At 36.5% G+C, this 25,979-nt stretch overlaps 1 protein-coding gene across 2 annotated transcripts in view; it reads left to right on the top strand.

The window, feature by feature from the left end:
* Positions 1-25,979, top strand: part of Trim9 (E3 ubiquitin-protein ligase Trim9) — a 616,856-nt gene that overhangs the window by 487,158 nt on the left and 103,719 nt on the right. For both annotated transcript variants that reach the window (XM_081758684.1, XM_081758683.1), the window contains exon 4: positions 16,685-16,841. In XM_081758684.1, the coding sequence (XP_081614810.1) occupies positions 16,685-16,841 (157 nt within the window). The remainder of the gene's footprint in view (positions 1-16,684; positions 16,842-25,979) is intronic.

The following is a 25,979-nucleotide window of genomic DNA, read 5'->3' as shown; positions in this document are numbered from 1 at the left end:
GGTACCGTCCATAGAACTTACTGGTAGTACAGTTATTGAAACATCAGTACTCTCCCAAAAGGTCATTGCAGTGTAATCGTTTGCCTCAAAATTCAGTCTGGGAATGATGTTATATCTAATGGAGTTATGGAGATTCCCTGCTTCGTATTCTCGAGCACTAAGAATCTTATGTAATGCATCTTGTCGGACAGCAAGTCGACCATCAGTCATCATGGCGAGAAGAAATTTTCTGGGAGTGCAAAGAACGCATTCGTCTGAATGGATGAACGGATTACAGCCTGGTATTCCCTTGGTAAGTACCTAGACCTTGAATGGCCTCAAAGACGTGAGAGGATCATCAGCAATGGAAGACTATGTTCTGATACGGCATTGCATAACCACACAGACTCTAAGTATGAATGTCGCAATTTCTATTAATTTCTTGGTAGGTTTTTTGTTCCAATATACAATGTTAAAATTCTTTTTGCACTGGTCAACCAGCTAGCTTTGTTTAGTTTGCCAGGGAACATAGAAACAAGCTCTTCCGGGCATGCTCTGGAGTCAATGGCTTGAGATATCTGGAACAAGCACCTCAGGTTCGTACTGAGTTTACTGTGCTCTTCTGGACTATGATGAGGTAAGTCACATTTTATTGGTTTGAATAGCAACACTGAAAGCTTTTTCACAGTTAGATAGTTTTGAAACTATGGGACGTGTGTAAGAATAGGGGCTTGAATAAGCGCCGTGAATATGCGTGAAGAGAGCTCCGAACAGCAGTTCATTAAAATGCAAGAGACAAATAGTCCATTGCATTTGCTTTTCTGTAAGTTCCTCTAATTTTCGAAGAACAACTCCATTCCAAGCATGTTAGTGTATGTTCCATCACACCCAAGAACCTCAACTTTATCAAAGCCCACTCTGAGTTGGTTCATGATACATTCGAAAATAGCTCTGGTCTCGTCATGTGCAGAGCCAGAGGATGGTGTCACGTGACCAACGTACTGAGAGTTACGTTCAGCCACAAGTGATAAGTGCTCTTCTCTAACGATGCTTGTGTGTGTTTTAGTGTCATCCCTTCTATCATCAAAGTATAGGATTTTAATGGGATCATCATTTCTAGAACTTTCTTTTAAATTCCGAGCAAGTTTAAGTTTCACACGTCTTATTTTGTTCCTGTCTACAGTTAAAGCAGATGTTATGTCGCTAGATTTTTGAGAAGTTATAATTTCAGCCTTTGAAGCTGCCTGAAGCACAGTTGTTATATGTACCGCAGCCCTTTCGCTTACATTGTATCTCTGAGCAATCATAACAGTTTCAGTCAAATCTACGAAAGTCGTTCCCAAAGTAATGCATCCTTTTTTTATGGAAACTAATGGAGATACATAACTAACAACAGCACCGCTAAACAGAGCAATACTTCAGCAACAGACTCATTTTTCCACATAGTTCTCACCATTTGTTATGCACTTTTGCCAATGATGAACCAGAGCCTGCATGTCGCGTTTGTAAAATCTGGATTCCGGCTCGTAGTGATAACATCACGTATTATCTCCAAAAAAATGTCACGTCCATCTTCATATTGGTCCAGCAGGTTCGGAAGGAAAAGGAAAGGACGAAAACAATTGTTGTAGAAACGCTTAATTGTACTGAATTTACCCTCTTTTCCGGCCCCAGAGGAGGCACCCTATACTCTACAAGGGCATATAACTGGCATTTTGAGACTGGAATGTCAGTTTTCATAGCATCTGGCATGTATAAACCCAAAAATATGTTTACTTTAACATAACAAAAAAAAAAAAAAATAAACAATTTTGGTATTTTTTGAAATTTTCAGTGAAATTTTGAAACTTTGATGCAATAGTTCTCACAAAAGATATTATCTGATTTGAAAAAAAATCTATACCTGAAATGTCCATGTGGATTGGCCACTTTTGCCAGGTATTACATTTCGTTCCGAAGAAAAAGTGGCAAAACGACCCACCCTAGTGAGGTACCGTTATCACAAGTCACCTAGTGGCTTTATGTTTTCAGCTGTTTAGAAACGCGAAAATAAATGCCGATTTTCAAAATGGCTCGAAATCGAAAGCAGATAAGTGAGTCGTGATAACGATATCTCATGTAAAATAATATTGTCTAGGGCGCTCTTGTTCCACATTTCGATTAACTTTTTATCTATTTGAAGATATCATATAATTAATGTAAATTGCTCCAAATGCGAAGTAGGATTCCTCGGTGCTACAGAAGAACAAATTAAGAACCTATATGATATCTTTAATAAATCAGCACCTGGTATTCAGCTCCTTACACCAAGTAATGCAGAGCTTTTAGGTTCAGCTATCTCAACAGAGGCACGGAGCAAAATGTTACTAGACAAAACCTCCAAACTAGAATTTTTTATGTCACGACTTTCCAAGCATTCAGCCCATTCTGCTTTTTATCTGTTAAGGGCTTCATTTGGAATGCCGAGATTATTTTATTTCCTCCGATGCTCTCCATCTTGGAAGGAAGATGCCCTATTGGAAAAGTATGACGATACTCTTAAAACTGGTCTGGAATCCATCCTCAATTGTTCTCTTAATAACAACTCGTGGATACAAGCTTCTTTACCAGTCAAAAATGGAGGCCTTGGAATCCGTCGCGCCACAGATATGGCTATTCCGTCTTTTTTAGCGTCTTTCTACGGTGCAAGTCAAATAGTTAGTTCACTTCTTCAATGGGATAACGACGAAATCACCAATCCAGATGTGATGGACTGCATAGCTAAATGGACAAATTTAGTTGGGATAGACCCTCCGGCTCTCGAAAAACGTAACAATCAGTCGGCTTGGGACGAGCCCATCGTTAATTGCCATGCAGCTTCTTTATTGCAGACTACAAATAACATCGAAGATAAAGCCAGACTTTTAGCGGTCATGTCCCCAGAAAACGGAGCATGGCTTCAAGCTCTACCATCACCATCTCTGGGCCTACACCTATCCAATGAGAGCTTCCGAGTATCAGTTGCACTACGGTTGGGAGCAGATATATGTGAACCACACCACTGCCCCATTTGTAACACCTTTGTAGATAAAAAAGGATTACACGGTTTGTCGTGCAAAAGCAGCGCAGGCAGACACCCACGTCATTCAAGTGTAAATGATATAATATTAAGAGCATTAATATCAGCAGGGATCCCAGCAGTGAGGGAACCGATTGGATGCAGCCGATCTGACGGAAAAAGACCCGATGGTATGACATTAGTACCTTGGAAGAAAGGAAAGGCATTGATTTGGGACTTCACATGTTCAGACACCTATGCCCCCTCCAACCTACAATATGCCTCAGTACAAGCTGGACTCGTAGCTGCTCGAAGAGCGAAAGAAAAAAGGAATAAATATAACAATCTACTCGATAACTATTGCTTTGTCGCAATAGCAATTGAGTCTAGCGGTTCTTGGGAAGAAGGAGGCCTCAAATTTATAAAAGAAATCGGCCACCGTCTATCAATTAAATCAGGAGATAATCGAGCAAAAAGTTTCCTGATTCAACGCATAAGCATAGCCATTCAACGTGGGAACGTGTCGGCTATAATGGGAACGTTACCCACTAGTAAAGAGCTAGAAGAAGTCTTTCTTCTGTAATTGCGGAGAAGGGAGGTTAGGAGAAAAAAACAAACATCATTGGTGCATCAATTTATGTAGCAACCGAGCAAGGAGTATGAAGAGACAGCTCACAGTCCATAAGTTTATATATATATATATATATATATATATATATATATATATATATATATATATATATATATATATATATATATATATATATATATAAACAGCATGAATGCTATACCGTACGTCAAGACAGTGACATAACATGACAGGTTGGAGCCTTTGAAAGCAGAAGATTTAGTAGTACCTGCCGAACATCATGGGAACAAAGTACCGAAGAATGGATATTTACTGTTTCATTTGAAATTTTCATTAATGTAAAATTAGCGGTATTTTAATTTCGCCGGGATGAAGACTCTTAAACCTAAAAATTGATGCGATACAGAAGCCATTCCACTTCTTAAGGTTGAAAGTTATACTAAAATATTAGTGCATTCAACTCGTCATTATGACTTTACCAAGACGACAATACGTACATATAGTATGATTGATGTGGTACAACCTAGAACCAGCAATAACTGTTCAATTTTAATTTCCGTATAACTAAAATATTGTCCTAATGTGAGGCGTATATCAGTCGATAGATGGCATCAAAAGCGAAAAAAATGCCGAGTTGGCGCTAAAAAAAAATAGTAGTACGTCGTTCGTTACCAAAAATTGACAGGTTGCTTTCCTGAAAGAAATTTAGTCTATATGTAGAAAAATACGCTGTTAATTAGAAAATTGTATATATTGTTGGGATCACGGTGACTCAGTAGGTAGAGCGCTTACTTCTGGTGTGCGAAGTTCCTGGTTCGATCCCCGCCCAAATAATTTTGTGGTGGACAACATCGTGTTCGTGGGTTTTCTCGTGGTACTATAGTTGCCTCCCACATTTTGATTCCACTAATTCTTTCATCATCATTCGCATGCCCTAAGAGCCTGACATGCTTAAAATAATACAAAATTTACCGTTTTTCTTTTGCTTGTTTTTTTTTTCCCTGAGTGAAAGGAGATAATGAAATGCAACTTATCACAGTCATAGATAATGCTAGTCTACAATAGAAAATGTGAACCTGAACAATTTTCAGAGTTTCCATCCATAGAATTTACAGTGTTCCCAGAATAACATTTCCCCGAAAATCTAAGTTAAGACAGAGATTAGAGGAACGAACTCAACTGCATTTGCTTACGTATTATGTTGTCTTCGAATCCTGTGAACTACTTTTTTATGTTTGTAATAAACAAAATAGTTTTAACATACAATTATTAAAATTAAATAATAATGTTATTTAAAAAGTAGTTCACGGGATACCGAAACAACATGATACGTAATCAAATGCAGTTGAGTCCGTTCCTCTAATCTTTGCCGTGTCCAAAAGATACAAGTGCACATTTGAAGTACGCTTATTTCCGGAAGTGACGTCACCTAGTGTGCGTCAAAAGGTCCAAGTTCACAAGTGTGCGAGTGCATAGTGCGTAGTGTGCGAGGATGTACACTACGTTAGTATACTTGTGTGCTTAATATGGCGATTTCTCGTAGAATGACCTAATAAAATTTTAATAGGCATATTCTTAATATTTTTGTTTAAGTAAATATATTTGTGGACTGATTTTATAATAATTTACTTGATAAACATACAAGTTAGTGATTTTACAAGTCGAATATAAAAATATTACGCAAATAACAAATGTATTTACGTTATGTTCTTTGAGTATGCAATAGAATTTAAAATAGTATAGGGAAAACAAACAAATAGTTTCTTTAATAATGCTATAAAGACATTTGTGCTTAAATATTACATGGTTTATGTAGCTTAATTAAAATATTTGCTCTATCGGTAATGCGGCTATTTGTACGTAAATGACAAATTTTAATGGTGTATGAATATATTAAGTTCTAGCATAGTATACATAGATTATTCATTTCTCTATAGCTACAGCTACAGCCGCAGCCGCAAATGTTAATTCATAGACACATAAGCCTAATTTTATAGTTTTGATTCTAAACGAATTCCTTTCAAGGATACCATATTTCCTTGCACTTGAGAGAGACTGTAATATACCAATTACCATACATTGTGTATTTTTGACAGGTACCGAAAAGTGAAATACAGATCAAAAATTCCTTTCTCCACATTTATCAAAGATTTCACAAATTACTCCTGGTAAGTCTTTACTATGGCCATTTCATTTTTTTTTATTCTTCGATTTAGCGATTTGATCTCTTGGTTCCGGTTTTAACAACTTGCCTCTTCACCCATATACTGTATATAAGGTAGTAGGTAGGTTGGTTCCTTTTTGTACCAAAGCATAATATTTAATTCACATAATATTGATGAGCGAGTGTTAGCGAGTGAAGGCTGGTTGGAACCCCGCAGAGCACTTTCTTTTCCGTCTTCGTTACGAATCGGTTCATTGAACGATTCATTGAAAGAAATGTCCAAAGTAAAGACTTGCCTTCCTCTTAATTCATATAATCCCATTACTGTACCCAGTATTAAAAGATTATGAACAATAATTTCTTCCGTATAGTTGAACAATGAGAGCCATTACATTACATACTGTATTTTTTCATAAAACCGTCTCTTAATTTTCATAAAATTCTTATTATATTTTTAGTAGTTTATTTTACGTTTATATTTGGACGAGGGGATTTGCTTCGTTACTGAATAACCATTTTCGCAGTGGGAAGCATGTAGAAGAGTATATTTCAAGAGAGATGTAGGGCGCCGAAAGCGTAGTAAAATGCACGTAAATGTTGAAGTGTATACAATATACAGAACTCCATTCAAGCAGGCTTATAAGATAGTAATCTCACTTTTTTTTTTTTTTTGTTATTTTTACCATACTACTTTCATTAGGGTTATTCGCCTTGAGTATGCATTATCCTTATAAATTGGTATTTCATAGCGACATAATAGTTTTTTTCTGTAATTTTGGTCCTCATGTTGTTCAACTTTACCATTTCTTTCCTTGTCATCCTTCTATGTGTTAACTTTTGCTGTAGATTAAGAATACGGAGACACTATTTCGATGATTTCCAGGTAAAATCAATAAATTCACAGTGAAAGAATAACATCTAAGGAACTTCAATATTAGCGCAATATGGTAGAAAGAGTTCAATCAGTATGCCTGAATTGAAAGAATACAGTAGAACTACAACAATTATACTGTCATTGTTGTGAAATCTACCGTACAGGAAGCAATTATACTCAGTATCAACCCTCTCCCAAAGTAGTTTTGTGCCACATTATTGTAAATACCGCTCCCCTCGGTGTCCTAACGCTCTTGCACGTTGCCTACTTTCAGTTAGAATAAAATTCCTAAACTAATTCGCAAAAGTGTCTTCAGCGCCCTAATCACCAGTGCTACTCTTCTTTCGGGAGATTATTAAATATTCCCTCCGCAAGCATGCCTAATAAAGTAGAATATCGCCAATAGTTTAGTGTTTTTTATGCTGTTACGAGTTTATTGTGCACATAAGACAACGCACACATATATTATATATGTATTGCATTTATGCTCCGCTCTTGTTAATCTGCGCGTGAAATACCCAAAATGACAAATATTTGCAGGCACGGCAAAGCTGAAGCTGTTGGCATACATGAAAAAAACTCTTAAATCATTTTATGGTTACCCCATATAGTCAATCTGTACGGTTTATTTATCTTTAATATAACTGGAAAGTCATTCATCTAAAGAAAAAAAAGCATGCTAATTTTTTCTAGTACGCGAAATTCTCCCTTCTTTTGTCATCAATGTTCCATATTCCACCACAACGAGGCGCTGTAAGCAAGTGCTGATCAAAAGCTAATTTTACGAAGTGTACACTATTTAGTGTGCACTCCATTTGTAGACTTCGAGTGTGCATCCTCGAAGTGTGCACTATGCACTTTTGGACACGGCCTAAGATTTTCAGAGAAATGTTATTGTGGCAACACTGTAAAATGTCTGGGCATGGCAACTCTGAAAATTCTTCAGGTTTATATTTTCTGTTGTAGAATAACATTACCTATGATTGTGGTAAGTTGCACTTCATTATCTCCTTTCAATTATGAAAAATAAGGAAAGGAAAAATGGTACATTTTGTATTATTTTAAGTATGTAACGCTTTTAATCACCTGTCTCCCTTAGCCTAAATGGCATAAACGTGGAACGTTAAACCATCGTTTGATTTTTCTATTGTTGGTTGTCGTCTTCTGACGGTGATACATATTCTGCTAACAGAGACACAATACCCTAACCGTGACACAGATACTACAGTACTAACAGTAATATGCACACACACAATTTCAGTCATCAGCTGTTAATCATTTTGCTGATTTGTCAGTTCCGAGTGTAATAATCCGTTGATTTGGCGATATACAATCAAACCTTGATAAGTGGAACTTGGATAAATGAAAGATCTCTATTACTGGAAATCTTCTCATATTACACTACACCATTAACTCTATCGGCTGTTTGAACCTGCTAAGTAAGAAACCGGTAAGTATGATACCTCTTTTATGTGGTACTAACTCGGCAGTCGGTTACGATCCTACCTCTACGTATCCAGATTTGACTGTAGTATAAAGTGTTTGATGCTTTATATCAAGGACAGTATAGGTTTGTGCCTATTGCTCACCAGACAAGTAAACCAGCGAAACAGTTATCCGGTATTTATTAATATATACCAGACGTAAAATTAGTTTGCTTTATTGTTTCGTAACTTAACTAAATAGCTTTGTAACTTACGTTACTGTGAGTAGAATTGGTGAGTATAGTGCACTCAATTAGTTGCTAAGATAGGGAAGAAATTAAAATAATCTGTTAATGTGTTTCATTTCAGAAGAAGAAAAGATTTCAACTTGTTCTGGCTAGTGCAAGATTTAATCTGTAATCGCATAAACAAAATTTACATGATGATTATAAACAACAGCATGAAATATATAAGAATAAAATTGATTACTGAAGGACAGCCTATCTCAAGAAAGACCGCATTCTTATCTTAATATTTTACACAACAAAATAAATGGAATAACTTACAGAATGAGAATTGAAGAGTTTGAAATGTCAATATAATATTGACGACGTCTTGTGACGACGACTAGTTAAACGAATGTGGTCTAGCGTCCATGACTATCTCCGACTAATTATCCCTTTGTTTATTATTCAGACAGTTGAGATTTGTGGTTTCCAGGGCCGGATTTAGCATTTTGGCGCCCCCTAGGCCCAATAATTTTTTCCGCCCCCTAGTCTGGTTAAAGTTACTTTCCTAAAAACCTTTATTAAAAAATTACAGCCAGTTCTCCCGTCTTTGAGATCAAGGTTGTAACGAAGTTGATGCATAATGTTGAAAAATAGTTTAACTTTACCAACAATTATTTGTTCCAATGAACTTCAAAATCAGAATGCTTTATTAGCCTGATTTTTTAAAATCAATTCAGAAAATATGTTAAGTTATGGCTATTTATTTTTATTTCTAGATTTTTTTTATTTTTTTTCTCTCGGCCGTGCGCCCCCTGGGAGCTTGCGCCCATAGGCCCGGGCCTACTGGGCCTATTGGGAAATCCGGCCCTGGTGGTTTCATCTGTATGTCTCTTCCTGTTTTACAGTTTCTTATTTTCGAATGCTTTCACTTTGAATTTCCCTTTGTTAATTCTGGCTTTCAGATAGCGAGACTGTTTATTTACATTTTTTGGAATTAATAATTCTATAAGCAATTTTAATTTTCTATAACAGTTAATACGCCTAAGTTACATTACATTATTTCATCAAGTGATGCGTCTTCAAATTATAAATAGACAGTAACGTTGGTACTCGTTCATTTGCTTATGTTATTATTTTCTTGTCTGTACTGGTGCACTAGTACATATTGACTTACATGCTTTGCGAAAAGAATAGGTGAGGGATATCGTTTTGAAGGATGACAGAAATATCTTCAAGTTGGCACTAACCCTTTCAATACTAACGGGGTGTCTGTGCGTAACAGAGATCTTTAATGCCTACTGTGCACTTACATGCAGCTCATCATGGCTAAGAAGTTAGCGTTCGCATCTTTTGCACAGGGTACCGGGAATCGATTCCCAGTGGAAGCTTGTGTGTTTAAGATCCTCTAGCGAATTCCCTGCATCACGTGACAGACAGCTCTGGTGAAGAACCGAGTCTTCTCCACGATAATGACCCTTCACATAACTGTAACATTGTCAGGTGTTTTTTTGGTCATAAAGCAGGTCTCTATGAGCGACTATTTACCCACTTGGCAGATTTGGCTCCAGTTGACTATTTCCTGTTCCTAAAGTTATTGAAACATCATCTCGAGGACAGTATGTTTGAAGACGTGGACGCCAGCAAGATGACCGTGACTTCTCCAACAACTTCGTTCCATTTCATTTTTCAACAAGCACAGTTGTATCGCAAGATAAAGTGACTGTGTAGAAACCTAAAGGGACATCAACATTTATGATAAAGGGCAAGTAATATTTTTCACTTTATGAAATCAGCCGGGGACTTTATTATTGAATTATATATACACATTATTATAATGTATTCTGCCTTTTGGCAGGTCCTGGGACTAATGAAGATTTTTAGTTTTTAGATTTGGACCTAGAAATGTTTCTTCCACGTTTCTCGGTCTTCAGCTTCTTCTTGTAATTCCCAATATTTTCTTATATTTTTCAGATCATTGATAAGTTTGTTTTCTTATTTCTATTCCTCACTTTCCTCTCATCTTTCCTTCTATGGCGGTATGAAGAAGACAATTTCTTCGCAAGATGTGTCCAGTCTAATTGAACTTTCTACAAAGGATGGTGGCTAGAAGCGTCCTCTTCTCTCTTATCCGTCTTAAAACATCTTCGTTTGTTACTCTTTCTGTTCATTTTATCTTTTCCATCTTCCGCCAACACCACATTTCGAAACTCTCTAAATATTTCTTCCCTAATTTCCGTAATGTCCGGGTCTCTGAATCATGCAGTCCAGTGCTCCATATATAGCAGTTGACTAACTTCTTGCTAAGTCCAATATTGAGTCTTCTAGTTAAGAGTATATATACATACGTATACGGTTAAAAATAAGTTCGAATAAATAGTTTCGTGCCACGGTATCAGTCGAAAAATGAAAGAGATCTTCGCGTGTTCATTTTTCTCGTTTTTGTTTTATCGTTGGCCTTGTAAATTCAAATCAATACTTTCTCAACTAAAATGTTAGAGATAGAAAAAAAATAGATTATATCATATTCATCAGTTTATATTAAGAGGAGAAAAAAGAAAAAGATATTTGTTCCTGAAATTATTAAGGGGGAAAAATAATAGAAGTTAGTTTAGTTTATTCCCTTCTAGTGAAGATACGATCTATTAGGTAGCATTGTAGAAGGACGTTGATATATTTGCTTATTCAGAAAACTTTAGCAGCAAGCTAATAAGTGTGTACAGTTGGGAGTTCATTTCACTTTAAAAACAAACCCCTTTCGCTACTACCCAGATCTTAACCCGGAATTTGTTTTTGTTAAGTTGGTGGTGGAACTAGTATGAGAAGAAAGTTGAAACCTTTTGGCGTGTAGAGAGACCTTATACTCGTGGACTCCATTCTTCTCTTAACACCTACTAAAGCGAGGTTTAAATAAGGAAAGAAAATAAACTAAAAAAAAAGAACATTAAAAAAAAAGGGCATGGTAGCACAGCGGAAACAAGAGAAGACAAAATAAACATTTTCCTCTGCCTAAACTAAACAAGCGAAGTGAGCTTTGGGGACGTACAGTTTATTAAGCAACCAGCCAGAAGCTCAAATGGTGTTCTTTGGATGGAACACAGAGAAAGCTATTGTTTTGATCCCAGCGCTGGTCTCTCGACACATCTTTTGTTACTCCATCACAGCAGACTGTTAACGTTAGTTCCTGCCTTTTCTCCCTTTAGAAACACAAAAAACTTAAAGCAATAACTTCTAGAAGTGATAATATCTTCGTTTCGTGTGTGTCAAAATAAGTAATGGAAAGTGCTGGTAAACTTGAAGTTTTTCGTACTCTTATAAAGTTTCGGCGTGAAAGCTACACTTAATTATTGATAAAATGAAACCTATTTTGTGTTGGTCAGCTTTTTAATAAATAATATTTATTTGCATTACAAAAGTTGTAAGACTTTTTCTTGAAAAACAATACAGTAAGTACCATTCTGTACATAAAACTTGTGCACTCAGTCCAGTATGAGTGTTAATACAACTGTTTCCAAGAAACAGAATTGCAGTGTTAACCGTTAAGTTTAATATTTAGTTTTCATTGTATAAATTTCCTGTTAATACAAAAGGGGTAGAAAATCGAAAAAGAAAGAAAAAGAACATAGATTTTGGTTTGAAAGTTGCGTTTGTTTTTTCGACTTATTGTGTATTAATGAGGGATTGTAAGTGACATAAGTTTTACTTTCAAGAGACCGGAGTAAAAATCGCTAATGAATAACATAAATTAAACAAAGAAAAATCGAAAATAAAATTATTAAAGATAAAAAGAGAGATCAATTGATTTTCACTTACGAGGAATGCTTCCCAACGTATAATAGGTTTTTTATAATCTGAAAGCAAATTTAGATAGCCTTACCGAAGGTGTAACATATTACAAACGTTTGGGTTAATGGGCATGAATAATGAAGTTACAGAAAAAAAGGGAAAAAATGAACGCAGAGCAGTGCATGCAGTGAATGTAGTGTTAAAATTTTAAGATAAATTCAAGTAATTTCAAATATACTAGTCTATAAGAAATTCTAGTAACAATATACACACTGGAAGCTTCCAAAACCATTATCGTCAATGCTGTAGGTAACGCGCTGTTGCCAACTCGGTGTTCACTTAAAAATAAATAAATAAATAAATAAATGACACTACGTAATGCTGTTACGTGTATAAAGGGATTGTACGATGAAAAACTATATGTCTGATATGTAGCAGTGTTGCAGGCTTTAAGAGTTATTTGAGAAGATTGATTGGTACCGCTTTGACCCATAGATTGTAAAGTATAAGTAAGCAAATGAAGATTTCTGACGAAAGTAGTTCCAAAAAGGACTATTTCAACCTCAAGTACAAAAAAATATGTGTACGGACTCATCAGTGTTGTCAGAACAATATATATATATATATATATATATATTCCAATAATTTTATAAAGATTATTTTTTTAAAAAATAAATCATTTCACAGTCTTTAAAAAGTGGTATTGTGATCATGTAATTTTCAGAGTTAATATACAAATATTGTTGGTTATTTGTAGGCTTACATATTTGAAACTTTATATTAAAATGTTGCTTACATTTGTTCGACCTATTAATTAGCATACACTTTTTAAGCGCACATTTTGACTGTTTTGTATATATAGCCGTACCATCAATAGGTGAACCAAGCTTTCTCGTTATTAGTTAGCGACTTCATCTTTTGTGATTGAGAACTGGGTTCGATTCTCGATAGTTCTTCTTTGGATTCCACGTTGACCTATAAACAACAAATAAACAATGACGCCGCTTTACGCCAACTAGCTTTGACATAGTGTTGTACTGAAGTCCTGTTTTCTTGTAGCCAAATGGTTTGCGTGTATGCCCGTGACTTTCGGGTTCGATTTCCATCGAACTCCATCTAGATGGCGACAAATATTAAAGTTTAGAAGATCAAAGTGAAGATAATTGTCATTTTAACGTTTTAGTCAAATTCTCCGTTCTGTCATACAGTGTGATTATTCGGTATATATATATTTTTCAACGTAAGTAGGCATAAATAGCATTGCAGAACATCCGCTGTTTTTAAATCCACTTGTTTAGAATGAGTCTGGCGTTTTAGTCTTTATTTACCGGCGTTTTTTTGCGTCCGTGTACATTAACAGATCTAAGGCGAAAGCTATAAAACATGCGTGTATTTTTCAATCGGAGAGAATGTTTGTGTACAATGGTTCCAATCATTTCGAAATTAATCAAGTCAGGGGTACCCGTAGGGATTGGGTCCTGGGATTCCAGGTCCCCGAAATCCCGACTTTTCCAATTTAACCTATTTTTAGGCGTGGTTTTACAAATTTAAAAAAAATATATATATATATCCTCATACTGAATTTGAACATCTCCGTCCCTCCTGAAATAAGTTACTGCGTGTGTGTCTTAATCATGTAATGTACGTACAAGACAAACCTTGCTTCGTTATGACAGAAGATTTGCTATTTAAAGTTTGCTCAACACGTCGCATTATACACCACGTCTGACACCTGACACCTAATGAGCAAGGGAACCCATTTTATGTCGTTTACAACTCTCATTGTTGGTATTGAGCCCCTTTTCAATGTTCTACATCAACTTGCTTGTGTACTTTGTTAATTGCGTGCCTCTATCCTGTCATAAGCTTATGGTTAATTATTGAGTCGTGTTTTCGTCCCTGTGATTGAGTGTAATCTAGTTTTGACATGAAGATAGATTATTGAAGCAGAATTGTTGTCCAGCTCTTAGGTCATGAGACTGTAGTCAAAATGACCTGATGGCGCTCTCAAATGGCAAAATTAAAAGTTAGTTGTTTGCACCATTACGAAGACAAACATATCGTTACAATAGTTTTGTTTATTACTACTAAATACAGCATGTCTGAACTTGATTACAATATGATGTCGTAAGTAAGTTAAGGTTGCCACGTCTTTTTAATTGTTAATGAGAGCAACTTCAGCGAGAAATATGATTTTCGAGTTAGCAGTGGATTTTTTTTTCTAGAACATATAAATTCATGAACGTACGTGAACTGCTGTTAAATTAGGTTGTAGCTCTGTGTGCGTTTCGAATTAGAAAGATCTTAGTTCTAAGTTTCAAGCTTCAGCGTCAGCTCATTGAGACTAATTTGATTTCTCCTGTACTAATACAGGAGAAGTAACGAATGTTATGAAGAACCCAAACTGAATATTTGATTATTATATCTTTTCCCGTAACGGATTTCAAATTGTTTTACAATTTATTTCTTTAAGTTGAAAGTGGTAATAATTATTGTACCATTTCAAACTACAATTTCATTGGGTTGAAGCCTGTGCGGGTAGCACGCACATCGTTGCAAATGGTTCTGAATTCGATTCTCGGTGAAGAATCTTGAAAAGTTTTGAACGCATTACGGTATTTCGGATTCCACCGTACACTATAAGTACATGTCTCATAATAGTCTTGCTGCCGAAAGGGGCGTAAGTTACGAAAGGCACTGACAGCCCAGACACTTTTTAGTTCGGCGGTATATGGTCAAGGCAATAGCACATAGGCAAATTAGGCGGCAAATTTTAGGGCCAGAGCGGTGGATGATTTTCTTTATTGCTTTGCTGAGTTTTTAACATTAGGCCTAATACAGCAAACAATTATTGGAATAAGCTTTGCAAAAGCATTAAAGCTGCCATATATAGTAGCAAAGTTCATCGCGTATTTGATTTAAATCGAAATGACAAACTTGTGTTCAGGTTAAGAGGAAATACTTTGTTTGGTTAAAGGTTCTGTACCTAAATTTTATATAAAAAAAAGGGGGGGGGGGAAATGTTGCTACATCAGGTTAGGAGGAAATACTTTGTTTGGATAAAGGTTCTGTACCTAAATAAAAAAAGGAAATGTTACTACATTAGGTTAGGAGGAAATACTTTGTTTGGTTAAAGGTTCTGTACCTAAATAATAAAAAAGGAAATGTTAGTACATCAGCTTAGGAGGAAATACTTTGTTTGGTTAAAGGTTCTGTACCTAAATTTAAAGAAAAAAGGAAATGTTACTACATCATGGAGCGAAGGAATATCAGAGGCGGGCGAAATATTTCTTGGCTAGAGCAGTGGTTTTCAACTGTTTTTGATTGAACACACACTTAATTAAACATCCAGGACACCGCGACACACTTGTTTGATACTTTTATTATAAATAATAAAAGTAATTCTTATAATAGTCAAACCAATTAGTAATTACTCTGTATAGTACTGAGCATTATTGCTACCGCTGGAGGTGTTGGCTGGTACAGTCTGTCTCGATTTTAACTAATCAAATTCTTTTTGATTTTTAAATTCTAAATTTCGCGACACACCTTAAGGGACTGCGTACACACCAGTGTGTCAGGAAACATCGGTTTAGAACCACTGGCCTAGAGTGTCAAAATAGGTACAGACAGGCCTGTGTATGGTCAGCACATTGCCATTATTTCTGGCTTTCTTAACTAAAATTCGAAGCTACACAACTGGAAATCTGTGTGCGCAGTCAGAATCGAACCGAGACAATGCTCTATCTATTTTCTTGCATATTGTGTTGGTAGCAGGTCTTTTTCAAATAGCAGTTTTTAAGATTTTTTTTTCTTTTTCACTAGACTCAACTTCCTTTTATTCATGCCATCTTTGGCTAATGTCGTTCCGACTTATGCATTGACGTGAAGTAGAGAGATACTCCCTATAGTAGGGAGTAAAAGTGAAAGTCAGAGATACTCGTATTGCATTGTAAAACGCTGAAAATAATGTTGAGAAAGAAGAAACATTTAAACATTCTTCTATCTCTATGATAATTCTGAGTATATATTCAGAGATTCATCAGATAGAATATGTGGTATCAAGTAGAACCTACAATGAAAACTGTTGATTCGTTATTGACAATAAGAAACGGTATTTCGTATTCTCATTGTTAATGACTACGTAAGATGAAAGCTGCCTTTTTTTTTTTTTTTTTTTTTTTTTTTTTTTTTACATTCTCTTAGTCTGTTCATCTTTGTTGCTTTTGGAACTTCATATAACTAGCACGATAACAAAACGAGGTATCGACAAGGTGTTTTCAGATTAGGTGTCCGTACCCTTGATTTACAGGGAAGTTTCCAATGTCAATACATCTCTGTTATTGGAGAGGGGAAGGAGAGGGCTTCGGTACATCTAGGACATATTATTTAGTACTATACTATTTTAGTACATAGTACTATTTAGAACGTATTATTTTTTATTCGGTACATCTAGGGCATAATCTGAGTGACATTTAAGCTACGTATGATTTCATTTCAGAACTCCAAACTAACAAGTGACGTTGTGGTAGTATTTATGTTGTAGAGTTGTATGACGTATAAGGATTCTTGTGTATTAACGTTAAATTATTTTCTCCCTTTAGGTCGGCTCCATGTTAATCACGCGAGTGGCGAATGTAGACATTACGTGGCACAAGGACATGGTGACCAGCCCCAGAGTTTCTCATGAATTTGATCTCACGTTGGACGACAAGTCTGTTCTCAGAGCGATAGAGCAGCTAAACTTTATTCAAATGAAACGTAAGTATCTTTTTCATGGTAATTTACTTTTTAGTGAATGTCTTCTTCAGCATGAGTGAGTTCTTCAGGCCAAGCTGTTTAAGAGTATAATATACCTTTAAGATTAGTCTGGGAAATTGGGAGATGTCATCGTGCACTATCTACAGAGAAAAGGTGTCTCTCGATGACGCACTGGCGTATTAGCACAGACAAGCTCGATGCACAACAGCTATTAAACATTGAAGTGCAGTTTTCAAGTATTTCGCAGAACTGTTGTATTAGAGGTCACTTGTATGTACGTCTGAAATAATATTCTCAACTTTAAATTCTGTAAACGTGCCTTTACTAATGTGGAAACAATTGCGATCTGAAGAATAAATAAATTTCTCAGTCCATACCATCAATTATAGTCAGTATTACTTTGCGTTTACATCTGTGCGAAAATTCGATGAAATACGGGGGGAGTTAGATAAGTTACTGGCCTCGGAGTGAAAACATGACACCAGGTGTACCGTGATAGCACTGTATTCAACATACTTGCCTTGTAGGTTGACACACTTAATACAACGATCCTGCAGTAATTCTATTCCATGATAATAAAACATTTTCTCTTGTGTTGTAAACTATGCCTCTGCAGCTGTTATGACGTCATTGGTGTCTCTAAACTCAGTTCCTTTCAGGTGCATCTTAAGTTTTGTGAAAAGATAATAGTCTGAGGAGGCTAGATCTGGAGAATAGAGGTGATGGACAATGATATCGAACTTCAGTTCACACAGTTTGTGCATTGCGATGGCTGCTTTGTGGCCAAGAGCATTGTCTTCCAAGAAGGCGATGGATTTGGACAGTTTTCTTGCCTCTTTTCCATCAATGAGGTATGCAATTTTTCCAGTAGGTTCACATATCTTTCAGCATTCAATAGAGTGCCTTTTTCTATATATTCGCTCAGTATTACCTCCTCACAATCCCCAAAAACTGACAGCCATCACTTTCCCAGCGGATTTTTCTTTGCGACATTTTTTCGGTCGTGATGACCCATTATGGCACCATTGCATAGACTGAGGTCTCGCAATCACACAGATATAATTGCTTCATCAACAGTAACAATTTGTTTAACTAAGTTGGAAGCACTCACTGAAAAACGGCGCAACACGGGACTTTTTATAAGTTCAGATATTTGTATACATATCTTAATATTGTAAATGCTTATTTTTGCACTTGCTTAAAGGCAGTTAAAACTCCGAGAGCCCCGTTGTACGCTACTGCTCATTTGACATTCCTGCTCATTGCATGGAACTGTCTCTATAATGAAGAGCGTATTCTCCTGTTGAGTATGTGGTGTATTTGTTAAAATGTTCGGAATACTCAGATTTCTAGGAATTTTTGGGTTTCATCATGATCTCGGCTTTCACTGACCATGTTCTCGTTTTCATTTGGGGCAACGAACTTGTTAATGCTTCCTCAATCTTCCTTTTCGTCGTATATGTTATTCTTGTGCCCGTTGGTGTTTTGTTTAAAAGTATTGTTAGATGCATCATTTCGTAATTATGGCAACTGTGCTACAGCCGCCAGAAATGTTACGGCCAAGGATGTTATAAAATGGAGGATCTGCCCATACGTATCTTCATCATATGAACTCAATGAAGCTAAAAAACAACCGAGCATCGTCTGAGCCGGCACGTCTGATTGGCTACTCTCATTCCCGCCATGATTGTTGGCTCGAAGCATTGCGATCTTAATGGCACGGAGTGGGCAAAGTAGGTGTGGCGAACCTGTGACGTATGGCTTTACGATTTTGTTGTATGGGCAGATCCTCTATTTTATAACATCCTTGGTTACGGCAATGGAAATCCACTAACTATATGCGCTAGAAGTCCACGCAAATGTGCTTCTTAATGCCCCCAACAGCAGGAGTTTGTGCAGGGGTATTGAGGCATCAGCGCACGGAAATGACAATGTGTTTCCAGCTGTCCTTCACGTTGTACGTCAGTAAAATGGAAGTGGTATAGTAGAGGAACATCATCCTTATTCGGCCGATGTTAGCCTTGCGACTTTATATGATTCCAAAAGTAAAGCAGTCTTTACGTAGAAAACACTTTGCCGCCAATGAGGACATCGTAACGGCGTGGTTGTATGCATTGACAAATCACAGAAGTGACATTATTCAGCTCCTTTCACATTGTTGTCAAAAAGATGTATGGACGCTGCGGGGGGACTGTGCTATATACGTATTGTATTTTTCTTTATATCTGTGTACTTTCGTTTTGATATGTGCATATTTCATCAAAGCATAATTGAGTAATGAATTTGTAGGTAAATTTCGATTCTCTCTGCTGTCAGTTCCATGACATAGACGCCACCTACCGGTAGCGTTGAGGGGTACATTTTTGTGCCCTTCAAACGGATTTAATGGATTTCCATTGCTGCATTCTTTCTATCGGTTGTATAGTACTATCGTGTCTTTTAAAATTACTCGCGACTACTTATTGAACAATCCACGTATTTTGCTTCTCGTTACAGGGTAATAATATTGATCTTATTTCAAGAACTTAACATATTTTATCCTTTGTTTCTTTCTGCTGACCTGACAGTCATTGCATGAGCAACAAGTTCAGGCCATTGGCTTACCTCGTGATAAGACAAATTCACTTCTTACTAAATTTCCCATTAAATCCACATCTGATAAATATAGTCAACTTTTTGCCCTTCGTTTTCCTCGTTACGTGATTAATTGAAAATTGGTAAATGTTTTTGGTCAAGTTACGTTAATTATCACATATACGTATGCAGGGGTAAAAGTGGCTCTGAAAAGGTACGGGAACGCATAACGTCATGCCATATTCCGTGCCTATCGTTGGCCATTGTAATTTTTTTAGAAAGTGGAGGGACGCAATTTGGAAGTGGGGGTACGACGTCTGCTGGCGTTCTCTCTCATTTTTACCCCTGTACGTATGTGATTATTTAAGAGTGAGGAAAAATAAAGTAAAATTTTCCTTAAAAATAAATTAAAACTTTGGAAATCACTCTGATATCGATATACAGTATACAACAATGCGACTCAATATTCATACAAATTACTTGTATTTGTGTTATTGATACACAAATAAAGGTTATGATTTATGAACAGCAATTTACTATTGACAACATTTTTTTTAAAAGGACAAAATTGATACTTGTGTAAGAATGACAGGTTGGCAGGGAAAGTAAGATGAAAATGACACTGTTCCGTTCAAAACGTTGTCCTAGGGTCAGGCGTGTGTGAACAACCTAGTTTGAGGAATCGTGTTGGCGTCAGGTTGAAATTGAGATGAAATAAGGTCCCAAGCAGACATAGAATCTTCCTGCTTGCTTCAAGAGTGCGTGCCTTTTCTGAAGGTGATCGATCCTGGCTTCGATTCCATTCGGAGGAGATTGAAATTGTAGATTCACGTCCCATCTACCTTCGATGCTGAAAAGGGACGCTATTTAGCAAACAAACGAGGAGAGACATAACAAAAGAACCAGGTCTTTCGTAATATGTAAGTTCAGGCGTTTCTGAAATTTTTAGTCATAATTAAAGTTGTGAATAATATCTGTAGAGTTAACCATCATGGCAGCCTTAATAAGAAATGGTGTACTCATACCCTTGACTCGTTAAAAAAAAAATCTTCGTAAACAGAAAAGAAAAAAAGAATCTTAGAAACGGTTACATTTGTTTATTTTTTTGTGTGTTCGGAATTCTTATATATATAAATTGATTCCATTTTTCCTTTATCTGTGTCATTCAGCAGTAAACGATATGAGTATTTTTCCCCTGGCTTTTCTTCTGTTCGCAGCGTGAAGTGAAGTTTCCATCACACACATACACACACAAACGTATTGACGTTGCATGCTTCGAAGACCAACTGATTTCCTGGCATTCATCCAGGGTATTCAACCATTAGATTGGCTTTCGTAGGGAAAACGATTTTTCGCTGAGAAACGAACGAAAACGACTGGCTTCGACCATTGAAAAGACAAGGCTCGCCATCTCGGATGCATTTGGGAAGTTTTCTCCATTTTTGCCTATGGGTTCCGAATAAATTCAATTCTTTTCCGTTTCATTTATCGTTGCCGTTTAAGTAAATACCTGTCTTTTTATATAAGAAATACGTACAGAATACTGTTGGGAGTTATTTAAAAACATTATAGCGCTGCCAACATTGATTTTTCTTGCAGTAGTCTCGTCTTCTATCATGCTACTTAATTTATACAATATTATTATCCCGTAACGAGAAGGAAAATACGTGGGTCGTTCAATATATATATATATATATATATATATAGTGGCGTATTTACGATTTTGTTTCGGGAAGGGCTTTGCTAACTTTCGGGGGGGGGGGCTTTGCCTGAAAATGTGAAAATTCTGCAAGATATTTCATATACTTTACTATAGTAAGTAAGATTTCGGGGGGCTTAAGCCCGGAAGTCCCCCTAAATACGTCACTGTATATATATATATATAAGATGCATTTGTAAACTATATATATGGTCTTTTCTCACCTTCCCACATAATACCCATTTAGATTCAGGCATTTGTCTCGCCGTTTCACTAATTCGTCCAAACCCTTTGAAAAACAAACTGGCTGTTTAGCACTCTCCTCACATTCTGCTTCATTTCATCATCACCAGTTGACAGGAGACTAAGTCGCTTATGCCGAACTTAAACTCTTCTTCAGGAAACGCAATTAGACATAAGGAAATGTTGTCTCTTCTTCTTCACGGTAACTCCCACTCCACTCAGCACGCAACTAAAAAACAAACTTGAAGAATTAACGTTGGAACAGCTTCTTCACTCTCCATAGTCTCAGTTTAGCGCCGAGTTACTTTCGTCTTTTTCCCGTGTTAAAAATCTGCATCGCAAAATGAATGTTTCGAAATAGATGAAGAAGTGAAGCGGAATGTGAGGAAAGTGCTAAATAGCTGAAGAAGTGAAGCGGAATGTGAGCAAAGTGGTAAATAGATGAAAAAGTGAAGCGGAATGTGAGGAAAGTGCTAAATAGATGAAGAAGTGAAGCGGAATGTGAGGAAAGTGCTAAATAGATGAAGAAGTGAAGCGGAATGTGAGGAAAATGCTAAATAGATGAAGAAGTGGAGCGGAATGTGAGGAAAGTGCTAAATAGCCAAATCCTTGATTTTTTTTCCAAAAGGCTGGGACAAATTGGTGCAACGGTGAAACAAATGCCTTAATCTCAATGGGAATTATGTGAAGAGGTGAGGAACGACCCACCTACACATGTTTGTGTGTATACACGGTGGCCCAAAAGTAGGTATACAGTCCCGTACTAATCAACTCATTGCTCTTAATATCATTTCTTATTGTTATCCATCAGGTAGACTTATTTTTATTATTATTATTATTTGTTCTTAAAGCCTTTTTACTTACATCTTAAGCTCGGAACAGCCGAAGCAAATAAATCCATAAACTAGAATGTTATACTTAATCAATGCAGGGGTGTATACATACTTTTGGGCCACCCTGTATAGTTTACAAATGTATCTTAAAAAAATCAATTTTTTACAGCTTAAAGAAACCTGTATATTTAGTGACCCACATATGTTTAATTGAGGCATACATTAAGTGATAGTCTTCACTGAATACGGGCGAATAATAGCATCGTAACTTGAAACTTTTCCTGATAGGACAGGAGGTCACCGTATCTCAGGTAAAACTTGGTTCGATCCCCGGCCGAATAAGTTTGTGGTGCATAACATCTTGTCCATGGATTTTCTCCGGTTAGTTCCATTTTATTCCACATTCTCATTCCACCAATTCTTCCATCATCATTCACTTCCCTTAATCATCCGTCTCCCTTAGCCTAAAGGACATAATTGTGGATCGTTAAATTGAAAGATTTCGTTTCATTTTTTTCTGGTGGGATACACCAGGCCCGCAACCAGAGGAGGGCTAGGGCGGCCTGGGCCCCCTAAACTTTTCGTGACCCCTTCAGGCCTTAACAAAATGCTATTATTAATATAAAAAAAACACAATTTAGCTATTTGTAAGAGAATTTTTAATGACTTGCCCCCCTAACATATTATTGTCCCCCCCAAATCACTGTGGCTGTTTGCGGGCCTGGGACATACATTAATGCTTGGACACCTCTATAAGAAATATTATATTGAACCCCCTTGAGAAATATGAAATTTTGAAATATCAGATTCGTACTAATTCTAGATTCTAAGTTGGGATGTTTGCAAGAGGTACAACAATGAATTATCATAAATCAAACTTAATAACTAACTAACTAACTCTATGGCCTATGGAACCCGGAGGTTCAGTGCCGCGTTCACAAAAGCTCTCCACTGACTTCTATCCTTAGCTAATTGGATCCAGTTTCTACTTTGTATTCCTATCTCTGCGAGATCCATCTTAATATTATCCTCCCATCTGCGCCTAGGTCTTCCTAATGGTCGTTTTCCTATGGGTCTACCAGTCAAGACTTTGAAAGCGTTTCTACTTTCTTCCATTCTAGCTACATGACCTGCCCACCTAAGCCTCCTAGACTTGACGACCCTAACAATGTTGGGTAAACCGTATAAACTATGTAGTTCCTCGTTATGAAGCTTCCGCCATTCCCCATTCTCGTTCCTCTTGGGTCCGAATATTCTTCTCAGGATCCTGTTCTCAAATACTTTCAGTCTATGTTCTTCCCTCAGAGTAAGCGACCATGTTTCGCAACCATACAAAACAACAGGCATGATTATCGTTTTATATATTTTAAGCTTCAAATTCCTCGACAGAATTCGCGACGACAAGAGATTTTGAACCGAATAGTAACACGAATTCCCTGCTTTTAGTCGACATTTAATTTCTTCGTGAATATGATTTTCGTCTGTTAATATTGATCCTAAATATTTGAAAGTATCCACTTTATCAAAAGTATTATTTAATATTTTAACGCCTCCACAATTTGCCGTATTACGGTCCCGACGCACTTCCATGTATTTAGTTTTCTCTGCATTTACTTCTAAACCCATGTCCCTGCAAGCGTTTAATAATATCTCTGCATTTATTTCTACTGTTCTCCTATTATCCCCTATTAAATTTACATCATCAGCATATGCCATAACCTGGTTAATGCCGTTCAACTCTAGGCCCTGGTTGCTATCTTTGATTTTCCTTATGGCGTATTCCAGCACAAAGTTAAATAATAATGGCGACAACGCATCTCCTTGTTTCAGGCCATTTTCGACGTGGAAGCTCGTGGACAAAAATTTTCCTACCCGGACTTTACTTTGGGATTCACTTAAACATATCTTAATTAATCTAATTAGCTTTCTCGGTATTCCAAGCTCTGTAAGAACGTTGTATAATGTTTCTCTCCTAACCGAGTCGTAAGCCTTTCTGAAATCAATAAATAGTTGATGTACCGGGGTATTGTATTCCCACTTCTTTTCGAGTATTTGGCGAATGGTAAATATTTGGTCGATAGTTGATCGATTTCGTCTAAATCCGCACTGATAATCTCCAATAATTTCATCTGCGTATGGGGTCAATCTTGCTAACAGAATATTTGAAAGGATTTTATAGGATGTTGACAGAAGAGAAATGCCTCGATAATTATTACAGTCAGTTTTGTCGCCTTTCTTGTGAATTGGAATAATAGAGTTTAATTTAGAGTGTGAATTTAAGTGTCAGTTAGTGAATTATCTTATGCACTGGAAAAGCCTAACACAAACAGTTTTCTGTGACAGATACTTGGTAGATCTTGATAAGGATGAATATTCCAATTACGTGCTTTTGATTGTCATTCACTTCCAATCCTGATATGGTCATGATTGGCGGTGGATTATTATCTCAGAGATGAAGTAATGATTGCTAGTAATCCTTTACTATAGTCCTGTAATGATTATGCCAAATACTTTCAGTTTCGGCGGTGTTAAACTTGAAATAAATATTGTTTAAATCAAAGTCTGGTAAATTAAGAGCACAGAACTTTAGTTATGCCCGTAATGACAACGAACATAGATCTTCGTGCATTAATTTCTGAGTGCCACTCGCTTCTCTTTAAAATTATCTAAGATTTTATATCAGGATCTCTGCTGAGGTTGATAATGTAAAAGCTCGTGGACGTACTGTGAAGCCATGTGCAGTAATGAAACTTTTACGAGTCCGAGTTCCAGAACAAATTTCTGAATTTAGGAAGTAAGAAATGTCTATGTGCCAGCATTCCTTAATGAGTTCTAATTATGCAAATAAAAGCTCTCATCACGAATTCACAGACATGATCGTATAATAGTGTGTTTACATCATGATCCAATTCTTCACAGACAATTGTCTACAAGCAAACAGTTCTGATGTTTCATAAACTTAAACCACAAAATGAAAATTGTATTTGACTCGAAATAAAATCTAAAATTATGACTACAACAGAAGTACATTTAGGAGCCCCAGTTGGGGTTTTACTGAAGTAGACCCAGATTCCATTTATACTTTATCTTAAAGAAATATATTTTGTTCACATGATGGAGCAGCAGAATCCTAAATATTTTCAGTTCTTTTACAAATGGTATGGTGGATTCATTTCCATGCTTTAGAAGTTAAATTCAGGAGACAATATCTGATACTAATCAAAGCCTTAAGAAATGAGTGTTGTTTCTGAGAGGCCTAAATAGTAGATATTTTACTGAAATTAGCCCGGTCAAATTTTCGTTTCATTTAAGAGTAGTCCTTGTGTGTCTTGGGGGCAAGAGGAGGAACGTGTTCCTGTTATAAATTCATGTTCGTATCGTATCATTTAGAGCAAAAGCGTTTTATCTTGAAATGAGCCTCTCGAACGCCGAAAAGCTTAAATGGGGCGCTCCCCCTCACCGCACAGTTTGCTGGACCAGCGAGTACTTTTTCAGGAAATCGCCAAAAAAGAAACGTCAAAGCTTCTTTCTCAGTGGATAGCATTCCCCTGCGCTGCTAAACTACTAACATGATAAATTTATTATACTTACTTTTATTGTTGTACAGTAAAGCCTAATAGTCTCATACTACACATCTTTTTAACAAGAATTCTGGGATATTTTGAAGAAGAAAGACTAATAATTTTAAATTGATGTTAGCCTCGTACTGAGTCTCTGTCTTAACTATACTAAATCAACAAATTTCGGGTATTATTAGAGCTTCGGTGTCTTTTTTTTTTTTAGCATCTT

Source organism: Thermobia domestica, chromosome 5, assembly GCF_964235325.1.
Source record: "Thermobia domestica chromosome 5, izTheDome1.hap1.1, whole genome shotgun sequence".
Lineage (NCBI taxonomy): Eukaryota > Metazoa > Arthropoda > Insecta > Zygentoma > Lepismatidae > Thermobia > Thermobia domestica.
Note: the sequence above shows the minus strand (reverse complement) of the source record. Positions and strands in the feature narration are given on the sequence as shown.